Below are 20,709 nucleotides of genomic sequence, written 5' to 3' on the forward strand. Positions count from 1 at the left end.
AGGAACAAAAGACCAGAATGGAAAGAGATCTGTGACACACTTTTAGGAACTTGGCCTTTGTGAGTATATAAAACACAAATAAAAGCAGTAAAGTGCAATGATCATCTCCACAGTTTAGGAGAATACCTGGCAGTGGAGGTGGGCTAGTTATCAAGTATGAGTACAATCAAAAATTACCAAAAAGGTTTAGCTAAGAAGCCACATGAGTCCGAAATAGCACAATGGTATTGATAAATGTAAAACAAAAGAATAGGGATTAACAGAACTAATTGGAAGCACTGACAAATAAAAGGGGATTTTAAGATAACTTCCAAATTTTCACTTAATTTGGTAGTGGTACCATTAACTTAAGATAATTAAAATAAAGATGATCAGGTTTGGAGTTCCAAACACTAAGGTAGGGGCCGGCGCCACGGCTCACTAGGCTAATCCTCCACCTGCAGCGCCAGCACACCGGGTTCTAGTCCCGGTCAGGGCACCAGATTCTGTCCCGGTTTCCCCTCTTCCAGGCCAGCTCTCTGCTGTGGCCCGGGAGTGCAGTGGAGGATGGCCCAAGTTCTTGGGCCCTGCACCCACATGGGAGACCAGGAGAAGCACCTGGCTCCTGGCTTCGGATCAGCGCGATGCGCCGGGCGCAGCACACCGGCCACGGCAGCCGTTGGAGGGTGAACCAACGGCAAAAGGAAGACCTTTCTCTCTGTCTCTCTGTCTCTCTCTCTCACTGTCCACTTTGCCTGTCAAAAAAAAAAAAAAAAACCACTAAGGTATGATAAAATTAAATGAATGAATTGAAAGCACTTAAGGTGATAGCACTTAACTCATAGGAAAATTAAAGTTTTCAGTTCTATTTCCTTGTTACATAGGAATATACTCTACTCATAATATACACATGAGTCTTTCAGTGTTTCAAAAGAGCCTAGCTTTTTTTATTTATTTATTTTTTTGAAAGAGTTACATAGAGAGGTAGAGAAAGAGGTCTTCCATCCACTGGTTCACTACCCAGATGGCCCCAACGGCTACAGGTGTGCTGATTCAAAATCAGGAACCAGGAGTCTCCTCCAGGTCTCCTCCATGGGTGCAGGGGCGGAAGGACTTGGGCCATCTTCTACTGCTATCCCAGGCCATAGCAGAGAGCTGGATCAGAAGAGGAGCAGCCGAGACTAGAACCGGTGCCCATATGGGATGCCAGCAAAGCAGACCAGAGTTTTAACCTGATGCTCCACATCACTGGCGCCAAGAGCCTATCTTTTAACATGACATATTTTAACTAAAGAAAATAAGAACAAATTTGGAGATTATGGTATGCAAACTGACACAATGTATGGAGACTGATGTCTATATTTAGCCTGAGACCCCAAACTAGATGTATAAAAGAAAAATACAACCAGGAACAAGAAAAAGAAAAATTCATACAAGTGGATTTTTTTTCTTCATGAGGTACATATTGCAATTTGAAGATAAGTAACTAAGTAGAAGACTTTAATTAAAAAATATAGTACAATATTTATACAACATTGTATCAGTAGTAGCTAACATGTATTGAGCACTTACTACATATTAAGTAATATGGTAATAGTTTCTATACATTTTTACAAGGTCAAAGAGCTGATAAGTAGTACAGCTCAGAAAGCAAAAGTTTTAAGGTAAATAATTTTCTGAAAAACCAGTGAACCCCTCATTAGTAAACACAATAAAAACTTAGCTAGGGCATCACCTGGAAATTAAAGAAGGAAAAAATAAATAAGAGGACTTCATCTTAAATAACGAAACACAGTAAAATCATATAATAATGCTTTTAAGGTGTATGAGAATATTTACAGAAAGCTCTTTTGAATTCACATAATTACCAAGGTCTTGCTCCCACAAAGACCTCTTCTTCTTTGTATTTAAAGACAGGTATTACAAATGGATTTTTCATAAGGAAACAATGAAAAGATGAAGAAGAAAAGACGTGGAACAAATGAGATAAATTGCTCTTTATGGCTTAACGACAAGTTCATTTGGCTTTTAATTTTTCTCTAATTTTTCTTTCATATACTATTGAAGCCACTGTCCTAAACTTGTCTGGTAAGAAAAATCACCTACAGTATTTGTTTAAAACCATATTCCTCATATTCCTAACATGATAATAACTGTAAAAATCTGTATTTCTAACATCTTTCAAATATTCTAAGTAATTTGGCATATTTTGCAAGCTCTGCTTGGATTTCATCCTAATTCCAGTAAGTCAGAATTCCTGAGGAGAAGCAATGGGATTTGTCTGAAAATCATGGGGATTTTTAATAAAACCAAAAAAAAGAATATATCATTCCAACAAAGTATTTTTCAGAATCATGTTTTATTAAACTGTTTTCCAAGTATATATCAATAAGTGATAAATTGGTATTCTTTAATGGAAACAATTGTTATTCTTCCTTAAATATAAAAATATTTTTGCCAGAAATCATATAGATTTTTTAAATTATTGAAAATATTCAAACTAATATTTCTTTAGTATATGGCAAAAACACGTGGGATCAAAGGCAAACAACAAAAAATTAAAATGAGAAAGAAAAAGAAATACAGACATTTCCTCCAGCCACTGTGAGATCATCATATTATGGTTATACAATTCACCACAAATGGTAAGGCAGCAGTCTTATGAGTAGGAAGTAGTCTGTCCTGATAATCTTACTGACATATACCACAGGAAGCCCCTTGAGCCAGGAAGCAGCACAAGGACTCAAACATGCAGTAACTGGCCCTCCTCTACATCTGATGTTGTTTCCTTCAATCTGGACTTCCAGATGGTTGGCTACTCTGACACAAAGACGGATTCTGGTCAATAGGCAGGAACATTGATCTAGAAAATTCCACCTGATGATATATGAATTTATCTTATACATATAATTACACAGCTGCACATTTATCTATATCTTCTCTCACTACCTTTTAATTTAGGATGGCTTTTTAAAAATGCTTTCCCTGGTTCCACTATTTTATAGTATATTATGTAAAGCTCTACTTCATGGGCCAAAACATTAAGAGTGCAGCAAGAACCCTCTCCTTGAAGCCTGAATTACTGAAGCTGCAGAATTAAACAAAATCTTTAAGCTCAGAGAACAAGTCAGAATCACTGGGATTAAGTGAATTTCCTTAAAGAAAAGTCTACATTACCAACTCGGGATGTTTAACATTGAACTTTTTAAAAAGAACCAATTATTTATAAATCCATAGCACATGACAAACACAAACCAACAAACTAGACTGAGGTATGAATCTCTGGTTCTAAATATCATTATAAAATAATCCAAACATTGTTAAAGGAAGAAAGGGGAGTGGACGAAAGATGAAAAGGCAGAAAAGGAGAAGGAGGTAAAGCAAAGGAAAAACATGGGAGAGGAGGAAAAAGAAAGGCAGAAAACAAAGAATTGTAATTAAAGTAAAAATTCTTCAAATGTTCAACTAAAATAATCCTCTAGAACTGTAATTACAGTAACATAAAAGACTGCCTTTGAAAATGTCTGAATTTGTTATACTATTTTAATAGATACACAAAATATTATAAAGATATTACAAAATTTCAAATAATATATTCAAATATATGAGTAAAATATTAAATATAATTTTAGCTGAAAAACCTTTATAATATATACCAAAGCTATAGGATCCAAAGAAGATATAAAAGAATGAATCAGTTCTCAGCATTCTAAGTAACCAGGCTTTCCATTATATCTGTGCAAAACACTTTCTCAAAAAGCATGAACTTTCTTTTCATATTCATAGTTAATGCTCTAAATTTCTATGTACAACACTGAGCATTAACTCATTTTTTCAGCATACATTGCTGTGCCAGAACAACAACAATGACTGGCAAATTTTAGAGTTTACATGGTATCACATAGCAACAACCTGAATTATTTGTCCTTTAGTGCCCTGAAGTACCCTCTCTTTTACTATCATGTAGAAAAGGGTCTTAGGTAGCAGAGCAGCATTTACCACAAGGCCCTTGCAATCTCCTTTTAATTTATCAATTATAACACCCCACTAATCTCATTTCACTGGGAAATAAACCACTACAAGGTATTTAGCTGTCCAGAGAAATGTAACAAAACTAACAAAAGGCCATGTTTTATTCATTTATTCACCATATCTTATTGCCAGTCTACCAGATTCAGTGTTTTATGTGAGACATTTGAGGGAATGCAGAGTCACCAATTAACACACACATATAAATAAGTAATAAAGGCTTAAAAAGAGGAATTGTGATTAGAAATTTTAAAATGAAATGCTGTGAGAAAGACTTTCTGGAAAAAGCATAAATCAGGGATGGATGCCAAGAAAATGTTGTTCCATGAAATAGGACATAGAATTGGGGCAGGAATTGAAGATTTAAGCTCCTGAGGAAGGAACAAAGAAATGTTGTTTGTGCCAGATACCAAAAGAAAAAGAGGAGAAAGAGATTACAAAAAGGTAGGAGTCAAAACACTAAGAAAGCAGAAGTGTTTTTTCTTTCATTCTCTGTCATATTCCAAGTTTCTAGAACAGTGTCTGATACTCAATAAATACTCAATGAATTTATGTATATCAACTTAGCTGAATGCCAAAGAATAGATCAGACTGAGAGAAACTTAAAGAATGTGAAAGAGGCATGCTATAAGAGGTCCAAAGACTGAACTTACAGAGACAAAATTCAGACACAGAAGTAAAAAGATAATTTAGAAAAGGATAAAAGAAAAGCATTATAAGCCATAGGAAAACCAGTCAAAGAAAATATTACAGAAGTCATAATAGGTGAGTTTTAAGGCAGTCATTTTGAACTGAAATATTTACTTCCACCTACCTTGCGTGGCTGAAAATCATATTTCACACAGTGCTGAAAACCCTTTCCTTTGGATTTCAATGATGTGACTATTAAACAGTTGCCAACAAAATGAGCAGAGTAACCAACTCCTTTGCTAGTACGGAAACTGTAAAAATTTTAATAACAATATAATATTTACTCAGACAAAAAGAAACATATCTAATACCTATTAGTCTAAATTATAAAATAAAACTCATTTTCTTAGAATACAAGGAGCTTAATACATATCAAATAAAACTAAAGCCTAAAGTGTTTCGAACAATCAAAAGAAATATAATTCAAACTTTGAAACAGAAGACTACAGAAGCTTGTAATATTTTAATCCATAATGTTATAAATACATAAAAAATTAATGGACTACAATTATAGGCTTTACCTATATTTAAGGACCACTTCTAACTAGCAAACATAAAACTCACTTACATATAGCTCATGTTTTCAAAAAAATTTGCCCTCTAATTCTGCTATACCTTTGAAAATACCTTACAACTTTAAAAAAACCAAAAGTCAAAGCCACGTTTGATAATAGTTTGATCAAACAAAGGAGTTTGTTTTAATTAAGAAAAATGATGTGACTATTAAATATATTATTTTCTTGCAGAGGAACACTCCTACTAGCTATTAATTTAATTACAATGTAGAAAAAACTTCATTTTGTCAATGCTTTACAAAACGAAGTTATCATTGAAATAAATGTATGATTTCCCAAAATGATCATGCTGAAGTTCGATACCTTTTATGTTTGGAAGCTCAGATGCTTGTCTAGAACTCCCTCATTTCTATCCATACATAACTATCACATGCCTCTACACTCACATTTCTGATTTACTCTTTGTACAAAGTACTTTAAATATTATTCCCTCATTAAGATCTACCTGACAAATACTAATATGATGTTATTTTACAGTTTAGAACACTAAAGCAAAGGATGAATAATAAATGGTAGAGACAGTACTTAGTCAATCTTATTTCATGGCACTGCAAGGATTAAATGGGTATATATAAAGAAATTCAAATGCAATCAATACTTTAATGCCATCAATGAATGTGTGATGTTCTTATTAATAAGATGTTTTACTGTGTATTACTAGATACTAACATTATCAAGTTATCAGTCCTTACAGAGCAAACCACTGTTAGGTTAAAGAGCCCATTCTACTAATTATCTATGAAATAGTTACATGCTTATTATGATTTTTTTAAACTTTTATTTAATAAATATAAATTTCCAAAATACAGCTTATGAATTACAATGGCTTTTCCCCCCATAACCTCCTTCCCACCCGCAACCATCCCATCTCCTGCTCCCTCTCCCATCCCATTCTTCATCAAGATTCATTTTCAATTATCTTTATATACAGAATGTCAATTTAGTGTATATTAAGTAAAGATTTCAACAGTTTGCACCCACACAGAAATACAAAGTCTAAAGTACTGTTTGATTACTAGCTATACCATTCACTCAGATAGTACAACACATTAAGGACAGAGATCCTACATGGGGAGTAAGTGCACAGTGACTCCTGTTGTTGATTCAACAATTCACACTTTTGTTTATGGCATCAGTAATCATCAGAGGCTCTTGTCATGAGTTGCCAAGGCTATGGAAGCCTTTTGAGTTCGCAGACTCCGATCTTATTTCAACAAGGTCATAGTCAAAGTGGAAGTTCTCTCCTCCCTTCAGAGAAAGGTACCTCCTTCTTTGATGGCTCGTTCTTTCCACTGGGATCTCACTCGCAGAGATCTTTCATTTAGGTGGTGGTTTGTTTTTTTTGTTTTGTTTTGTTTTGTTTTTGCCAGAGTGTCTTGGCTTTCCATGCCTAAAATACTCTCATGGGCTCTTCAGCCATATCTGAATGCCTTAAGGGCTGATTCTGAGGCCAGAGTGCTGTTTAGGACATCTGCCATTCCATGAGTCTGCTGTGTATCCCGCTTCCCATGTTGGATCATTCTCTCCCTTTTTTATTCTATCGGTTAGTATCTTCAGACACTACTCTTGTTTATGTGATCCCTTTGACTCTTAATCCTATCATTATGATCAATTATGAACTGAAACTGACCACTTTGACTAGTGAGATGGCATTGGTACATGGCACCTTGATGGGATTGAATTGGGATCCCCTGGCAAGTTTTTAACTCTATATTATGATTTTTTTAAAGTACATCTCAGTTATGCTCATAGGACAAAACAACTGAAAAGGCAAGTTGAATAATGTCTAATGTGAGTCTGAATTTTTCTTTCCTTGATCAGGACCAGGAGATCCTAATCACCCTGCATTGATCTATAATAAAGCAAACTAGACAGAGAAGGTCTGTAACCTTTGACTCTTAAACTATAACTGGAAACAAAAATAATGAGGCAGGTCACCTCAATATCAAAATAAATAAATAAAATTTAATTAGCTATGTCTTCATAGTCTTCATATGTGCATGTGATAATATGCTGCCTTGATATCATACATTTACAGAATAAAGTACTGAAAGATCAAAGTCCTAAAACTAAACATATTACTTACCAATAAAGATAAGGTTTATCCTTATCAACATTAATGTTATTTAATGGATCCATACGAAACCAAGTGTTTAGGGTGAAGCCATTCTGATAAGGCCACTTCGCAATAGGAGGCAAAGCAATTGCCTATAATGCAATGAAAAAGACACAAAAGTATCAGTTGAAGGAAATGTTAATTGATTAAGGTCAAATATGACCTTTAAGGTAAAGAGTGATTGCAGTATAACTATAAAAATCATGAGCAAATACAGAAAACAGAAACTATTATCTTATTAAAATATTCTATATATGCATTTTCTGAATACAGAAACATTATATTTCTAAATTCTGACTTAATTAAGTTTTTTTCTCTACATTATGAGGTAGGTTTCAGACTGTACTCCAAAAGATTCCCCTTTAATTTCACAAATATCTGAGGGATATGGGATATACATATTATGAAAAAATTATGGACAGATGCTAAAACATCTTAGTACGAAACTAAACATCTTTAAGTTCCATTTTTCCATGAACCTTTTGAAGTCTACTATTGTAGTCCTTTATACACATGCCTCAGAATTTTCACTTTTTTATCCTTTACATTCATTTGATTAAGGGAAATTGAACTTCTAGTGCCAGAAATTACTGTGTTACAGAATGTGAATGGAATCAATAATGAAGAAATACAAGTATTAATGATAATGTTCTTGAGACTTATTATTCAGAAAGTTAACCAATGATATTTATGACCTAAAAGGATTAAGATCTACTCCTAAGTAAGGAAAGGAATAATTCAAAACTCAGTAGATAGCAGTAGTCAAACAAAATCTAGCCATTCTAAGGAATAAATGAGAAAGTGTATGATTATCTGACTTGATGTCAACAAATATCTGCGTGAATGTACTTATTTTCGTAGAAAATAAACAAGTCCCTTAACCCATTGTAATTTTATAATTCATGTGCTATCCCAAAAACATACTTCCAAGAATAATGGTGTTTATCAAACATAGCAAGTAGTTTCTATATCAAAAATCCTCTGCATACAGAATAATGTATAATTTCTCCAAGTTATATAATAATCTTAATCCTCACTACTGTTCCAACAACCCATTTCAATTTCTTTCAATCACCTGTGTCCCAAAATATACCATATGTTCTGTTCTTTCACAACCCCTTTTTTATACATGATGTTGCTTTTTCCAAAACAAATTCTCCTTCCAGCAAAATCCCAATTATTCCTCAATTCCACATTATGTCCTTCATCTATGAAATTTTTCTACACTTCAGCATAGCTTGAATTTTCTTTGCATTGTTTTTCTATAATTGTTAGTACCCAAGTCTACAATATCACTTGTAACTCTTACTGTAATGAGCTTTTTCTTTCTTTTTTTTTTTAACATCTACTTAACCATTATATTTTTGCAAGAGTGAAGCACATGATCTACAAGAGGGCTTCAAAAATGTCATGGAAGTGGGGAATTTTTCTTTTTTTTCTTTTACAACACACACTTCCATGAACTTTTTGAAGATCCCTTGCAGTCTTCCAGCATTGTGACTTCAGATATAGAAAACATTCAATATGTGGTCAATGAAGAATCTCAAACTAGCCAAAATTTGTAAGTGCTTGTTGTTTAAAAAATTATATATATACATGGAAATACACAAAGGGCACACAACAGACACATATACTACAAAAGAAGAGTGAAACCCTACAAACAAATAAAAATTTCTCATACAATGAACTTTCAAATATCACGTTGTTCAAAAAAATTTTACTGTGAAACAATGTAACTCCTCTTGATTTTTTAAAATGGGACATATGTTTATTTTTTTCATTTCTTTTTTTTTTTTTTTTTTTTTTTTTTGACAGGCAGAGTGGATAGTGAGAGAGAGAGAGAGACAGAGATAAAGGTCTTCCTTTGCCGTTGGTTCACCCTCCAATGGCCGCTGCGGCCGGCGCATCACACTGATCCGAAGCCAGGAGCCAGGTGCTTCTCCTGGTCTCCCATGTGTGGGTGCAGGGCCCAAGGACTTGGGCCATCCTCCACTTCACTCCCTGGCCATAGCAGAGAGCTGGCCTGGAAGAGGGGCAATCGGGATAGAATCCGGCACCCCCACCGGGACTAGAACCCAGTGTGCCGGCGCCGCAAGGCGGAGGATTAGCCTGTTAAGCCACGGCGCAGGCCCTATTTTTTTCATTTCTAATAAGATGCAATTTGTTGTTTTGTTTGCTAGTAAAAGGTTTTGTTTTCTTGCCATGTGTATCACTGGTTAATACCTCTTTAAGTTTCTCTAAATCAGACTGCACTTACTACAAATTGAATCAGAGTACCAAAATACTAAGAAAATATAAATTGAGGATATTGAACAGTAAATGAATCTAAAATGTTAATTTCTTTTTCTGGTTTCAATTTTTTTTTTAATTTTATTTAAGTTATACAAGTTTCATGTATTTCACACATACAGTTTTAGGAACATAAATGACACTTTTCCCCATGCCCTTCCTCTTCCTCACTCTAACATTCCCACTCTTAATTTTTTTTTTATTAAACTTTTATTTAATGAATATAAATTTCCAAAGTATAGCTTATGGGTTACAATGGCTTCCCCCCTCCCATAACTTCCCTCCCGCCCGCAACCCTCCCCCCTCCCGCTCCCTTTCCCCTTCCATTCATGTAAAGATTCATTTTCAATTCTCTTTGTATACAGAAGATCAGTTTAGTATATATTAGGTAAACATTTCAACATTTTGCCCATATAGCAACATCAAGTGAAAAAACTACCATTGGATTACTAATTATAGCATTAAATAGCAATGTACAGCACATTAAAGACAGAGATCCTACATAATTTTTTTTTTCAAAATAATTAATTTTCTATGCCATTTCCATTTTAACACCAGGTTTTTTTTTTTTTTTTCATTTCCAATTCTCTTTATATACAGAAGATCACTTCAGTATATAATTAGCAAAGACCTCATCAGTCTGCGCCCACACAGAAACGCAAAGTATAAAAATACTGTTTCAGTACCAGTCATAGCATCACTTGGCTTTAGACGACACATTAGGGACAGATCCCGCATGGGGTGTAAGTACACAGTGACTCCTGTTGCTGACTTAACAATTTGACACTCCTGTTCATGGCGTCAGTAATCTCCCTAGGCTCTAGTCATGAGTTGCCAGGGCTATGGAAGCCTTTAGAGTTCGCTGACTTTGATCTTATTCCGATAGGGTCATAGTCAAAGTGGAGGTTCTCTCCTCCCTTCGGAGAAGGGTATCTCCTTCTTTGATGGCCCCGTTCTTTCCACTGGGATCTCACTCACAGAGATCATTCATTTAGGTCTTTTTTTTTTTTTTCCATGATATCTTGGCTTTCCATGCCTGCTATACTCTCATGAGAGTATAGCAGGCATGGAAACCCACTCTTAATTTTTACAAAGACTTATTTTCAGTTTACTTAATGATTGCATAGTTAACCCTACACTAAGTAGGAGAGTTTAAGAAAAAAAGTGTTCTCCTCCCCCATAAAAGGCAGTGTTCCTCAACAGAAGAGACAAGGGCCGTTAATTTCTTATTAATGTCATGTTTTCAACCTTTTGCCAAAAACAATATAATCAGTTACTTTCACGTCAGCAAAGGTAGCTTATACAGTACTCTGAGATGTGAAAAAGTATCCTCTTTCCCCGTTGTTCCACATACTCATGCAATCTTTTATCCAACACAAATCACCTTAGCACTTTCTGCAACATATATTTCATTATCCATTCTACTAGATCCTAAATGAAAATGCAAATACTACATTAAACAAACAGAAAGAGAATAGGGTTTGAGAAAGGCTACGCTTCCAAGATCTATGCTGAAAAGTGCAAAACACTGAAAAAACAAAGAAAGCTAAACAAAAGAAGACACTGTGTCCTTGAACTGAAAGATTCAAACATTTCAAGATAATCTACTTTCTCCAAACTATTTCATAAATGTAATGCACCACAATCAAATTCATAATAGGATAAAATATGAGAAGTATATTTAACAATGTATATAGAAATATAAACAATCTAGAACAGCAAAACTATTTTAAACAAAAATAATAACAATGGAGTGTTTACAACCAATTTCAAGAAATACTAACTATATATCTACAATAATAAAAGATAATGTGATATTGACAACAAGATGGAAATATAAGAGTTCACAAACAGCTCCACATCATTCTTCAATTAATTTATTCAAGAAAGTTGTTAGGTAATCCAAAGTGGAAAGGATTGTTTCTTACACAAATGATTATGCAACCAATGGATATTAAAACAAAACTGTATCTCAGGGTGAATGCTGTGGCATAGTGGGTAAAGTCGCCATTTGCAGTGTTCACATCCCATATGGGTGCCAGTTTGAGTCCTAGCTACTCCATTTCCAATCCAGCTCCATGCTAATGTGCCTGGAAGAGAAGGGGAGGATGGCCCAAGTCCTTGGGTCCCTGCACCCACTTGGGAGACCGAGAAGAAACTCCTGGCTCCTGTCTTCAAATCGGCTTGGCTCCGGGCATTGCTGCCATTTGAGGAGTGAACCAGTGGATGGAAGGCCTCCCTCCCTCCCTCTCTCTCTCTGTCTCCCCTCCCCTCCCCTCCACCCCTGCCTCTGCCTATGCCTCCAACTCTGCCTTTCAAATAAATAAACAAACCTTAAGAAAAAAAATGGATCTCCAGGAGAAAATAATTAAAAGGGATCATAGGCTTATATACAGGAACTAACACTAGACAACTTCTAGAAGAAAGCACACACCAGAAAAAAAAAATGTGAGCCTGGTTTATATTGATTATTCTTAGAGTTTTTAAAAGTACACAGTGTGAACGAAATAAAACTTTAACTGGACTTAATTAAAATTAAACTTTTGTATCTTAAGAAATATTGCTAAGAAAATAAAAACACAGAGTTGGAGAAAATATTTGATGATGTGCTTCTAATAGATGAACCTACATCTGAAATATATGAATCTTTGGATAATAAGATAAATAATTAATTTTTTTAAATGAACAGAAGATTTGAACACAAACATTATAGAAGTAGTCATGAGAACTGGCAATAAACACATGAAAAGTGTTCAACATCATAAATCATGAGAGAAATCCAAAATTAAAATTACATGCCTCAAATTATAAAGTCTCAAAATGTCCAGGATGCAGATCAACTGGGACTTTTATATACTGATGATAGGAATGCAAAATTTGGGGAAGTATTAGGGATTTTCTAAACTAGAATTAATGTAGTGATTACATGACTATTCAAAATTCATCAAATTGTACTTTCTAAATTCTGGAACTTTGGTATATACAATATACCTTACTAGATTTAACTTATAAATGAATTAAAAAATTAAACATATGTACTTAAAACATATGTACTAAACATATGTACTTACCGCAGCACTACAACCAGGGAAATTGAAAAAAGTATCAGGACCATGTCTTTGTGGCATCTGATTAAGGACTGACAATAGTTTTACTGCATGTCTTGGCTGAGGAAACAAAAAAAGAAAAAAGAAAAGTCAATGTACAAATTTAGTGATAACACCCAATATACTACCTTAGCCTCTGGACTGTTTTCTAACTAAAGCAAAATTTCACCTTAAATTATTTATTAAACTGTTTAAGAGGAATACAATTTCCATTACAAATCAAATATACAGCTCTCTAGAGACAAACTGTTAAACATGAAGTATTAATGGACTGATATTGAATGCTGCTCCCTCTGACCACAGCTTACCCAGATTCCACTTTCTCCTCGAAGCATGCTGAACAGAAGCTTCAACTCCTTGACAGTGATGCTGTAGCTGGCAAGAACCCCCAACATATCAACTAGAAGATCTTCAAAGGAAAATAAAGTTATTCTGAACTCTAGTCATGAGCTGCCATCTGTCAAGGTAATACACTTTTTCAAAAAGCAAAAGTTAACAATTGTCATTTATAAATACTTATATATATTTTATATCACTGAAGTTCTCATGAATAGCTATTCTAATTAATAATTTTAAGTCATCAGATAATCAAAAATATTTATTTGAATTACTGAACTTTCCTCCTTAGATCTATCAATTAAGCTTTCTTAGAAGATATATAAAATAGATTTCACAAATCTCAAGAATACATACACACATATAACTGCAGTATGCAGAGAAAATACATAGGTACAAAGATTTACCATTGCAATCTGGTTATTTTCAAGTGAAAAGATTTCAGTTGACTATACTTTCTTTATCTACTCCTAATAAAATATAGTTTGAAGTATTTCTTAGCCCATTAACAACAATTTTGAATGTTTACTCCATGTGGAATATTATTCAAATGGTTTACATATATCAATGTCACATCCTCATAAGAAGCCTATGAAGCAGTTACCATTATTCTCTCCTATTCAAAATCAGTAAAGTGTGATACAGACAACTTGGCCATAATGTCCATGAAAATATACCCAGCAAGCAGCAGAGTCAGAATTCAAACCCAGTCTTACCCATTAGCTTATAAATAGAAGTATGATAAAATGCATTCTCAATGACATCTGTTATGCTAATGTTAGTATTTACATGCGTATAACAGATACACCAGCTCACCAAATAATTGGAAAAATTATACATTTAAACTCTTGTCTCTACTTTCTCTACACATCTATTAATTTTTGTAAGAAATTAAATGAAAATTTATAATTCATTTTCTTAATTTCTAAACCACTACCTACCAATGATACTACACGTTATTATAAACCAATACATAAATGTATTCTCAAAATTTATCAAAAAAAGCTTAAATTTTAAAATTAAGTTATTGATAAAAAACATATCCACTATCACAGATTAATAACAGATTTCTGATAATACTTATATTTGTGTATTTCAAATAGAAATTTAATATGGCTACTCTAATCAATAAATAACTGATTCTTATCTAACATCATAGTCAGCAAGCAATCTTTAATAAAATTGTAACAGTAGAAATGACATTTTTAAGAAGATCAATTAATGAAACAAAAGTTTCATCATTTAAGTAATAAAAGCATATGAAGTTGTCAGTTCATCACAACTTAGATGGTATGTTTCTAGGAAACAATTCTAGATAAAGATCAAGCACCTTAGAAACCCTAAGCTAATATGAAGTACTTTTAAACAATTAGTTGCAATGGCAACCTTCACAGAAGATTTCTTAAATTAGTACACACAAACATGCTTTTTAACTAAATTTCTATTTATAAACAATTATCTCATCTCCTATGTACAACATAAAAAGTTATCTGTTAAATTTGTATTTTACCACAAAATTTTTATAATCCCCTATATATTGTAACAATCCAACAGCTCAATTTGATTTTGTTATATAACAAGTCTTTTTTTCTGGACAACAAGATTTCTCAAAGGGAAAAATACTATGAAATTCTCTTATCAACTTACTATAAATGTTTAACCAACTGCTAGTGATACTTTTACATTAGTAAATGAAAAGTATCTCTTTCAACTCAATATACTACAACACAATCAGAGATCAAAACTTAATAGTGTTTTGGTGCCTACAGGTTTTTACTTAATATTTAAATTTTAATTTCTCTATTAGAACAAAATATTTTTCTGATGTCCTTTCTCTTTTCTTGTATCATTCCATCAGCAAGTTCTTTTGGGAGAAAATGCTTAAAATAACAATAAGTGAAAATGTTGTGTTATCAATACTATTATTACTTAGAATAAGGAAGAATATAATAAAGATGCTTAATATGAAAAAAATTTCAAAACAGGAACTTCAGTGGAACTATCATCCTGTCCTTTATGTCCCAATACATATGAATTGCATACAAGTGAACTACTGTATATATGATTCTGAATCAATCTCAAAACTGTACTCTCCAAAATGGCACTTTATTTAAAAAAATGAAGGGTTTACACCCAGATATAAGGATTAAAAAATCACAGGATGCTCTATACAACATGTGCTCATAATCTTTTATACAAATAAATTCTTGAATTTACAGAAGTTGTATGATATCTTCATTTAAAAGATATTTTTAAAATTATAAGTCTGAATCTCATTTTTCATCAAATTAGCCATTATTCCCCAATAGAGAACGCTAAATTAAACTAAATAGAAACATAACCACCTTGAAAACAATTAGAAATATTAATATATTCTTTGAGAATAAAATTACTGGAAAAATCAATAAAATTAACAACATATTCTTTAGCCAATTGTTCATTTCATTCTGTTTTCTTTACGTTTTCTTCCATAAATCTTAGTTAATTAAATATGTAAGTCAAAGTGTTAAGAAGTATTCTTTGGTATCTGAACTACTTTTAAGGATAAGATATGATATTGTAAAGAATCATGTTAGCATGTTTTTATTTATGAATACATTTTTATATCAGAAGATACATAACGCTGAAGATCCAAGGCCTCCAGAATCAAGACTTCAAACTCTAAACTTATTTTCAAAAAATAACTGTGGTTATGGAATCATCGTTCAAGATATCTGCTAAAGTATATCTAACCACACAGGGAATGAATTTGCAAGGAGGAATCAAAGATTTCAAAGATATTGTTTCAAATAACCCCTAACAAGCACAAAAAATACGTATCTGTATCTTGAAATACTGGGCAAATTTTATGTTCTATTCCATAGTATGCACATTTAATACAAAAATTTTCCCAAGAACTATCAAAGTACAATGGATATTTCCTAAAGATACAACTTGCTTATGTTAAGGTTTTGAGTACCTCCTGTCATAGTTACATATATGCCAGATTGAAGAGCATGAAATGGGATAATTTTGTACAGGGTTCATTCTATAAAAGTATAACATGTATATTACATAAAATATACTGTTATTTTTTGTTTCGTAGTTCTACTCTATTGAACTAAGATATTTTTTAAAAACTTTAGAAAAGCAAAATTAGTAATTATGTTCATCTAATACAAAAAGTTTGTCTTCTTCCATATTTTAGGTTCTCCATTAATAAAAAGGCAAAATTTTCCATACATTTCCATTTGTCTATTTTAAATTACAATAGTTGTAACAAGTATATATTCTATGGAGAGCATATAGAAAGTACACGAAATTTTTAAACATTTAAATTATACTTTCCTGTCAAATAACCCCATACCTGCTATCATGTCATCTACAGCACTCATTTTCAGCAATACTTGTTCAATTAGCCCAACTTCTGTGCTAGTCTGTAAATTTCGAACACTTTTTCGTAGAATCGCTGTAAACATGCTCCATATTTCTGCTTGACATGTTACATCACAGTGCTCCAAAAGTTCGGTCATGCATGTTATACTCTCAGCATCTTGGATAATAAAATTCATCTCCAAGTCAAATTCTCCACCAACCAGCTGAAAGTAAAGGGGAAAGAAACAATAACTAGTTATGATTTAGGACTTTATTTATAAAAATAAAATAACAAAAATTCAACTAACAAAAAAAATCATAGCAAGTCTTAAAAAAAATCTCCAGTCTTTTGGTGTCAAACTAATTTTGATCCAAAGTTTAAGTGCTACAGACATTAAGAACTGAATGTGGAAACAATTTTTTATTTTCACAAAGATAGAAAATGGCAATATCAAATCTAGGGAAACAGAAGAAACTGTAACATATGATTGCTGGGTAGGATTCAATACATATCAACCCTCTCCATTTGTCAAAATACAGGATTTGACCTTTAAAAGTGATAATCAGTGATAAAGATATAGAATTAAACTAGAATAAACTTTAAGACATGAAATTCTACTATTTTTATATATTTCTAGACATACAGAAGAGAGAGATGTGTCACAAAAAGAATAGTTGTGTCTAATCTCCATAGAAGATGAAGAAATACAAAACATCAACCAATAAAACATAAGTGTTAAATTGATGAATTAATGAATGTTAAAAATTTAATCAGATCACATTATAATTATTACATTCAGTTAACAGCATCATTCTTAAAGAAGAATGCTATCAAACTGGGTATCTCTTCATCCTTAGGAATGTAAGATTTAGGAATAAACTAAACATACACAAAACAATAAATTTGAAGACATTCATTCTTTTGATTATTCAACATGTTTTTGTTTATTAATGTTTAGAATTTATTGTACTAGAAACTAGAAAACATCAATGAACAAGCAAAAGTCCATTAACTAACATTGCTAAGTTCCAGGAATAAAGATTTACATGTGTGTGTATATGTACATCCTCCCTTATTCCAAAAATGTTGAAGCTAGCTTACAAGCTGTATAAAACATATGACATAAAATTTGTAGTTAAGAAACAGGAAGATATGGAAAAACAAGATTAGAAACAGATAGGAAGTAGAATAAAGACCAGAAAGTAGAATTGATTTCCCATCACAGATGACTTCATAATATGATGACCTCATGGCATATTGAGTCAGATTAATAATAATAATATCACTTGATCTTACATGGCATTTACTACTACTCAAAGTGCTTTACTCTGTTAGCAAGCTATTATTATGATCATATTATAGATGATGCATCATACACACAGAACATTTAAGTACCTTGAAAAAAAATAAAAAAACAGGTGGACCACTCTGGATCCAACTTCAAGCTGGTCTTAATCAAAGTCCATACAGCCAGAAAACTTCATTTTAAAAGATTTTTAGAAAAATATTTGTCACAAACTTTGAAATTTGGAAATACTATATAACTCTGTAGTAGGTTGAAAATTCAACTTTATAAGCAATTAGCCTTTCTTCTAAACTCTTACCTTTAAACAGTTTATATCTCTGGATAAAGGGCCACTTTCACTTCGGTGTGTCAAACCACCCCAACTCCTTCTATGATTTCTGGTTTATTAGTGAAAATACCTACAACAGTGGTTAAGTCTGGTTTTGGTCGGCACCACGGCTCAATAGGCTAATCCTCCGCCTGTGGCACTGGCATACCGGGTACTAGTCCCGGTCAGGGTGCCGGATTCTGTCCCGGTGGTTGCCCCTCTTCCAGGCCAGCTCTCTGCTGTGGCCCGGGAGTGCAGTGGAGGATGGCCCAAGTGCTTGGGCCCTGCACCCCATGGGAGACCAGGAGAAGCACCTGGCTCCTGGCTTCAGATCAATGCAGTGCGCTGCCCACAGGGGCCTTTGGAGGGTGAACCAACGGTAATGTGCTGTACATTTTGATTTAATGCTATAACTAGTACTCAAACAGTATGTTTCACTTTGTGTTTCTATGTGGGTGCAAACTGTTGAAATCTTTATACTAAATTGATCTTCTGTATATAAAGAGAATTGAAAATGAATCTTGATGCAAATGGAAGGGGAGAGGGAGTGGGAGTGGGGAGGGTTGCGGGTGGGAGGGAAGTTATGGGAGGGGGAAGCCATTGTAATCCATAAGCTGTACACTGGAAATTTATATTCATTAAATAAAAGTTAAAAAAAAAAAAGACTGGAAGACTGGTTCTGAATTCCAACTTCTTGGATTCAGATTCTACAAGTCCAACTCACCTATGTGACCTTAAGGCTCAGCCATAACATTTACAAAATGGAATAACAGTTCCTGTCTAGCAAGAATTAAATGCAACAACTGCATTGTAATATACTTAATGCAGTAGTAAGCACTAGTAAGTAGTAAGCACAACGGCCAACAAACAGTTACCATTTAGTTAGGATTAATTATTACCAGTTCTCTAAAAACTTTACCTTCAAGTTTTAAAAACTTGTGGTCACTTGATTTGTTATCTCTTAGGTATCATGAAATTCAGCCAGCTTAAATAATGTTTCTAACAAATTTACTGTGGATCATAGGATCATATACTCCTAACCAGATATACCTGAGACGTGATCTGATCATTACACATTATAAACATGAACTGCAATGCCACATTAAAAAAACACAAAAGTGAAAAAATTAAAAATGGCAAATATAAATAAATAAAAAGGTTTAAATTTCAATGATGCAGGCCGGCGCCACGGCTCATTTGGCCTGCAGCGGCACCCCGGGTTCTAGTCCCGGTCGGGGTGCTGGATTCTGTCGCAGTTGCTCCTCTTCCAGACCAGCTCTCTGCTGTGGCCTGGGAGTGTAGTGGAGGATGGCCAAAGTGCTTGGCCCTGCACCCACATGGGAGACCAGGAGGAAGCACCTGGCTCCTGGCTTCGGATCGGCACAGTGTGCCGGCCGTAGCAGCCATTTAGGTGGTGAACCAACAGAAAACGAAGACCTTTCTGTCTCTCTCTCTCCCTCTCTCTCTAACTCTGCCTGTCAAAAAAAAAAAAAAAAATCAATGATGCAGACACTGAGCTTACAGAAGCAGATTCTAAAAGTTATGCCTATCTGTGAACACATGTGTGTATACTAAATGTGAGAGCACTTTAGACTAATGTCCTCATCTGGCTATAATTGCTTTAGCAGAATCTGATATAACCAAGTACCATGCTGATATGTGTAACAGAGGTGGATTCAGTGAAAAGAGAAAAAAAGTCTGTTAACAAAATCTGCAATTTTAATAATCAGCTCTGTTATGTGAAGCCTAATATGCCATCTTTCACAGTCAAAAATATAATGCCTTCTCTATCATTACTTACAAAAGAGTACAATTAGGACTGGCATTGTGGCGTATGGGGTTAAGCCAACACCTGTGATGACAGCATCCCACATGGGTACCAGTTGGAGACCAGCTGCTCCACTTCCCAGCAGCTCCCTGATGAGCGCCTAGGAAAACAGTGGAAGATGGCCCAAGTGCACACATATAGGATGACCCCTGCACACATATAGGAGACCGAGAAGAAGCTCTGGCTCCTGCTTTTGGCCTGGCACAGCCCAACTGTTGCAGCCTGTTGGGGAGGAAACCAGCAGATGGAAGAGCTCTCCTCTCTTTTCCTCTCTCTCTCTCTCTCTCTCTCTCTCTCTCCTTCATTCTCTCTGTAACTATATTTTAAATACATAAATATAATATAAAAAAGAAAGAATACAACTAAGGCTCATTGACAGAAACAGTAAAATTTTTTATTGTAAATATTTTCTTTTTTTTTTTTTTACAGGCAGAGTGGACAGTGAGAGAGAGAGAGACAGAGAGAAAGGTCTTCCTTTTTCCGTTGGTTCACCCCCCAAATGGCCGCCGCGGCCGGCACGTGACGGCTGGCGCACCGCGCTGATCCGAAGCCAGGAGCCAGGTGCTTCTCCTGGTCTCCCATGCGGGTGCAGGGCCCAAGCACTTGGGCCATCCTCCACTGCACTTCCGGGCCACAGCAGAGAGCTGGACTGGAAGAGGAGCAACTGGGACAGAATCCGGCACCCTGACCGGGACTAGAACCCAGGGTGCCGGCGCTGCAAGCGGAGGATTAGCTTATTGAGCTATGGCGGTGCCGCGATTGTAAATATTTTCAGTGAGTCTACATTTTCTA

At 34.3% G+C, this 20,709-nt stretch overlaps 1 protein-coding gene across 5 annotated transcripts in view; it reads right to left on the reverse strand.

Annotated features, from left to right (window-relative positions):
* NBEA (neurobeachin) overlaps positions 1–20,709 on the reverse strand; it is a 731,002-nt gene that overhangs the window by 620,863 nt on the left and 89,430 nt on the right. For all 5 annotated transcript variants that reach the window (XM_062194378.1, XM_062194375.1, XM_062194377.1 and 2 more), the window contains exons 2-6: positions 16,468–16,699; positions 13,094–13,194; positions 12,750–12,845; positions 7,360–7,481; positions 4,823–4,949 (exon numbers count right to left, since the gene is read on the reverse strand). In XM_062194378.1, the coding sequence (XP_062050362.1) occupies positions 4,823–4,949; positions 7,360–7,481; positions 12,750–12,845; positions 13,094–13,194; positions 16,468–16,699 (678 nt within the window). The remainder of the gene's footprint in view (positions 1–4,822; positions 4,950–7,359; positions 7,482–12,749; positions 12,846–13,093; positions 13,195–16,467; positions 16,700–20,709) is intronic.

This window comes from Lepus europaeus, chromosome 6 (genome assembly GCF_033115175.1).
Source record: "Lepus europaeus isolate LE1 chromosome 6, mLepTim1.pri, whole genome shotgun sequence".
NCBI classification, from domain to species: Eukaryota; Metazoa; Chordata; class Mammalia; order Lagomorpha; family Leporidae; genus Lepus; species Lepus europaeus.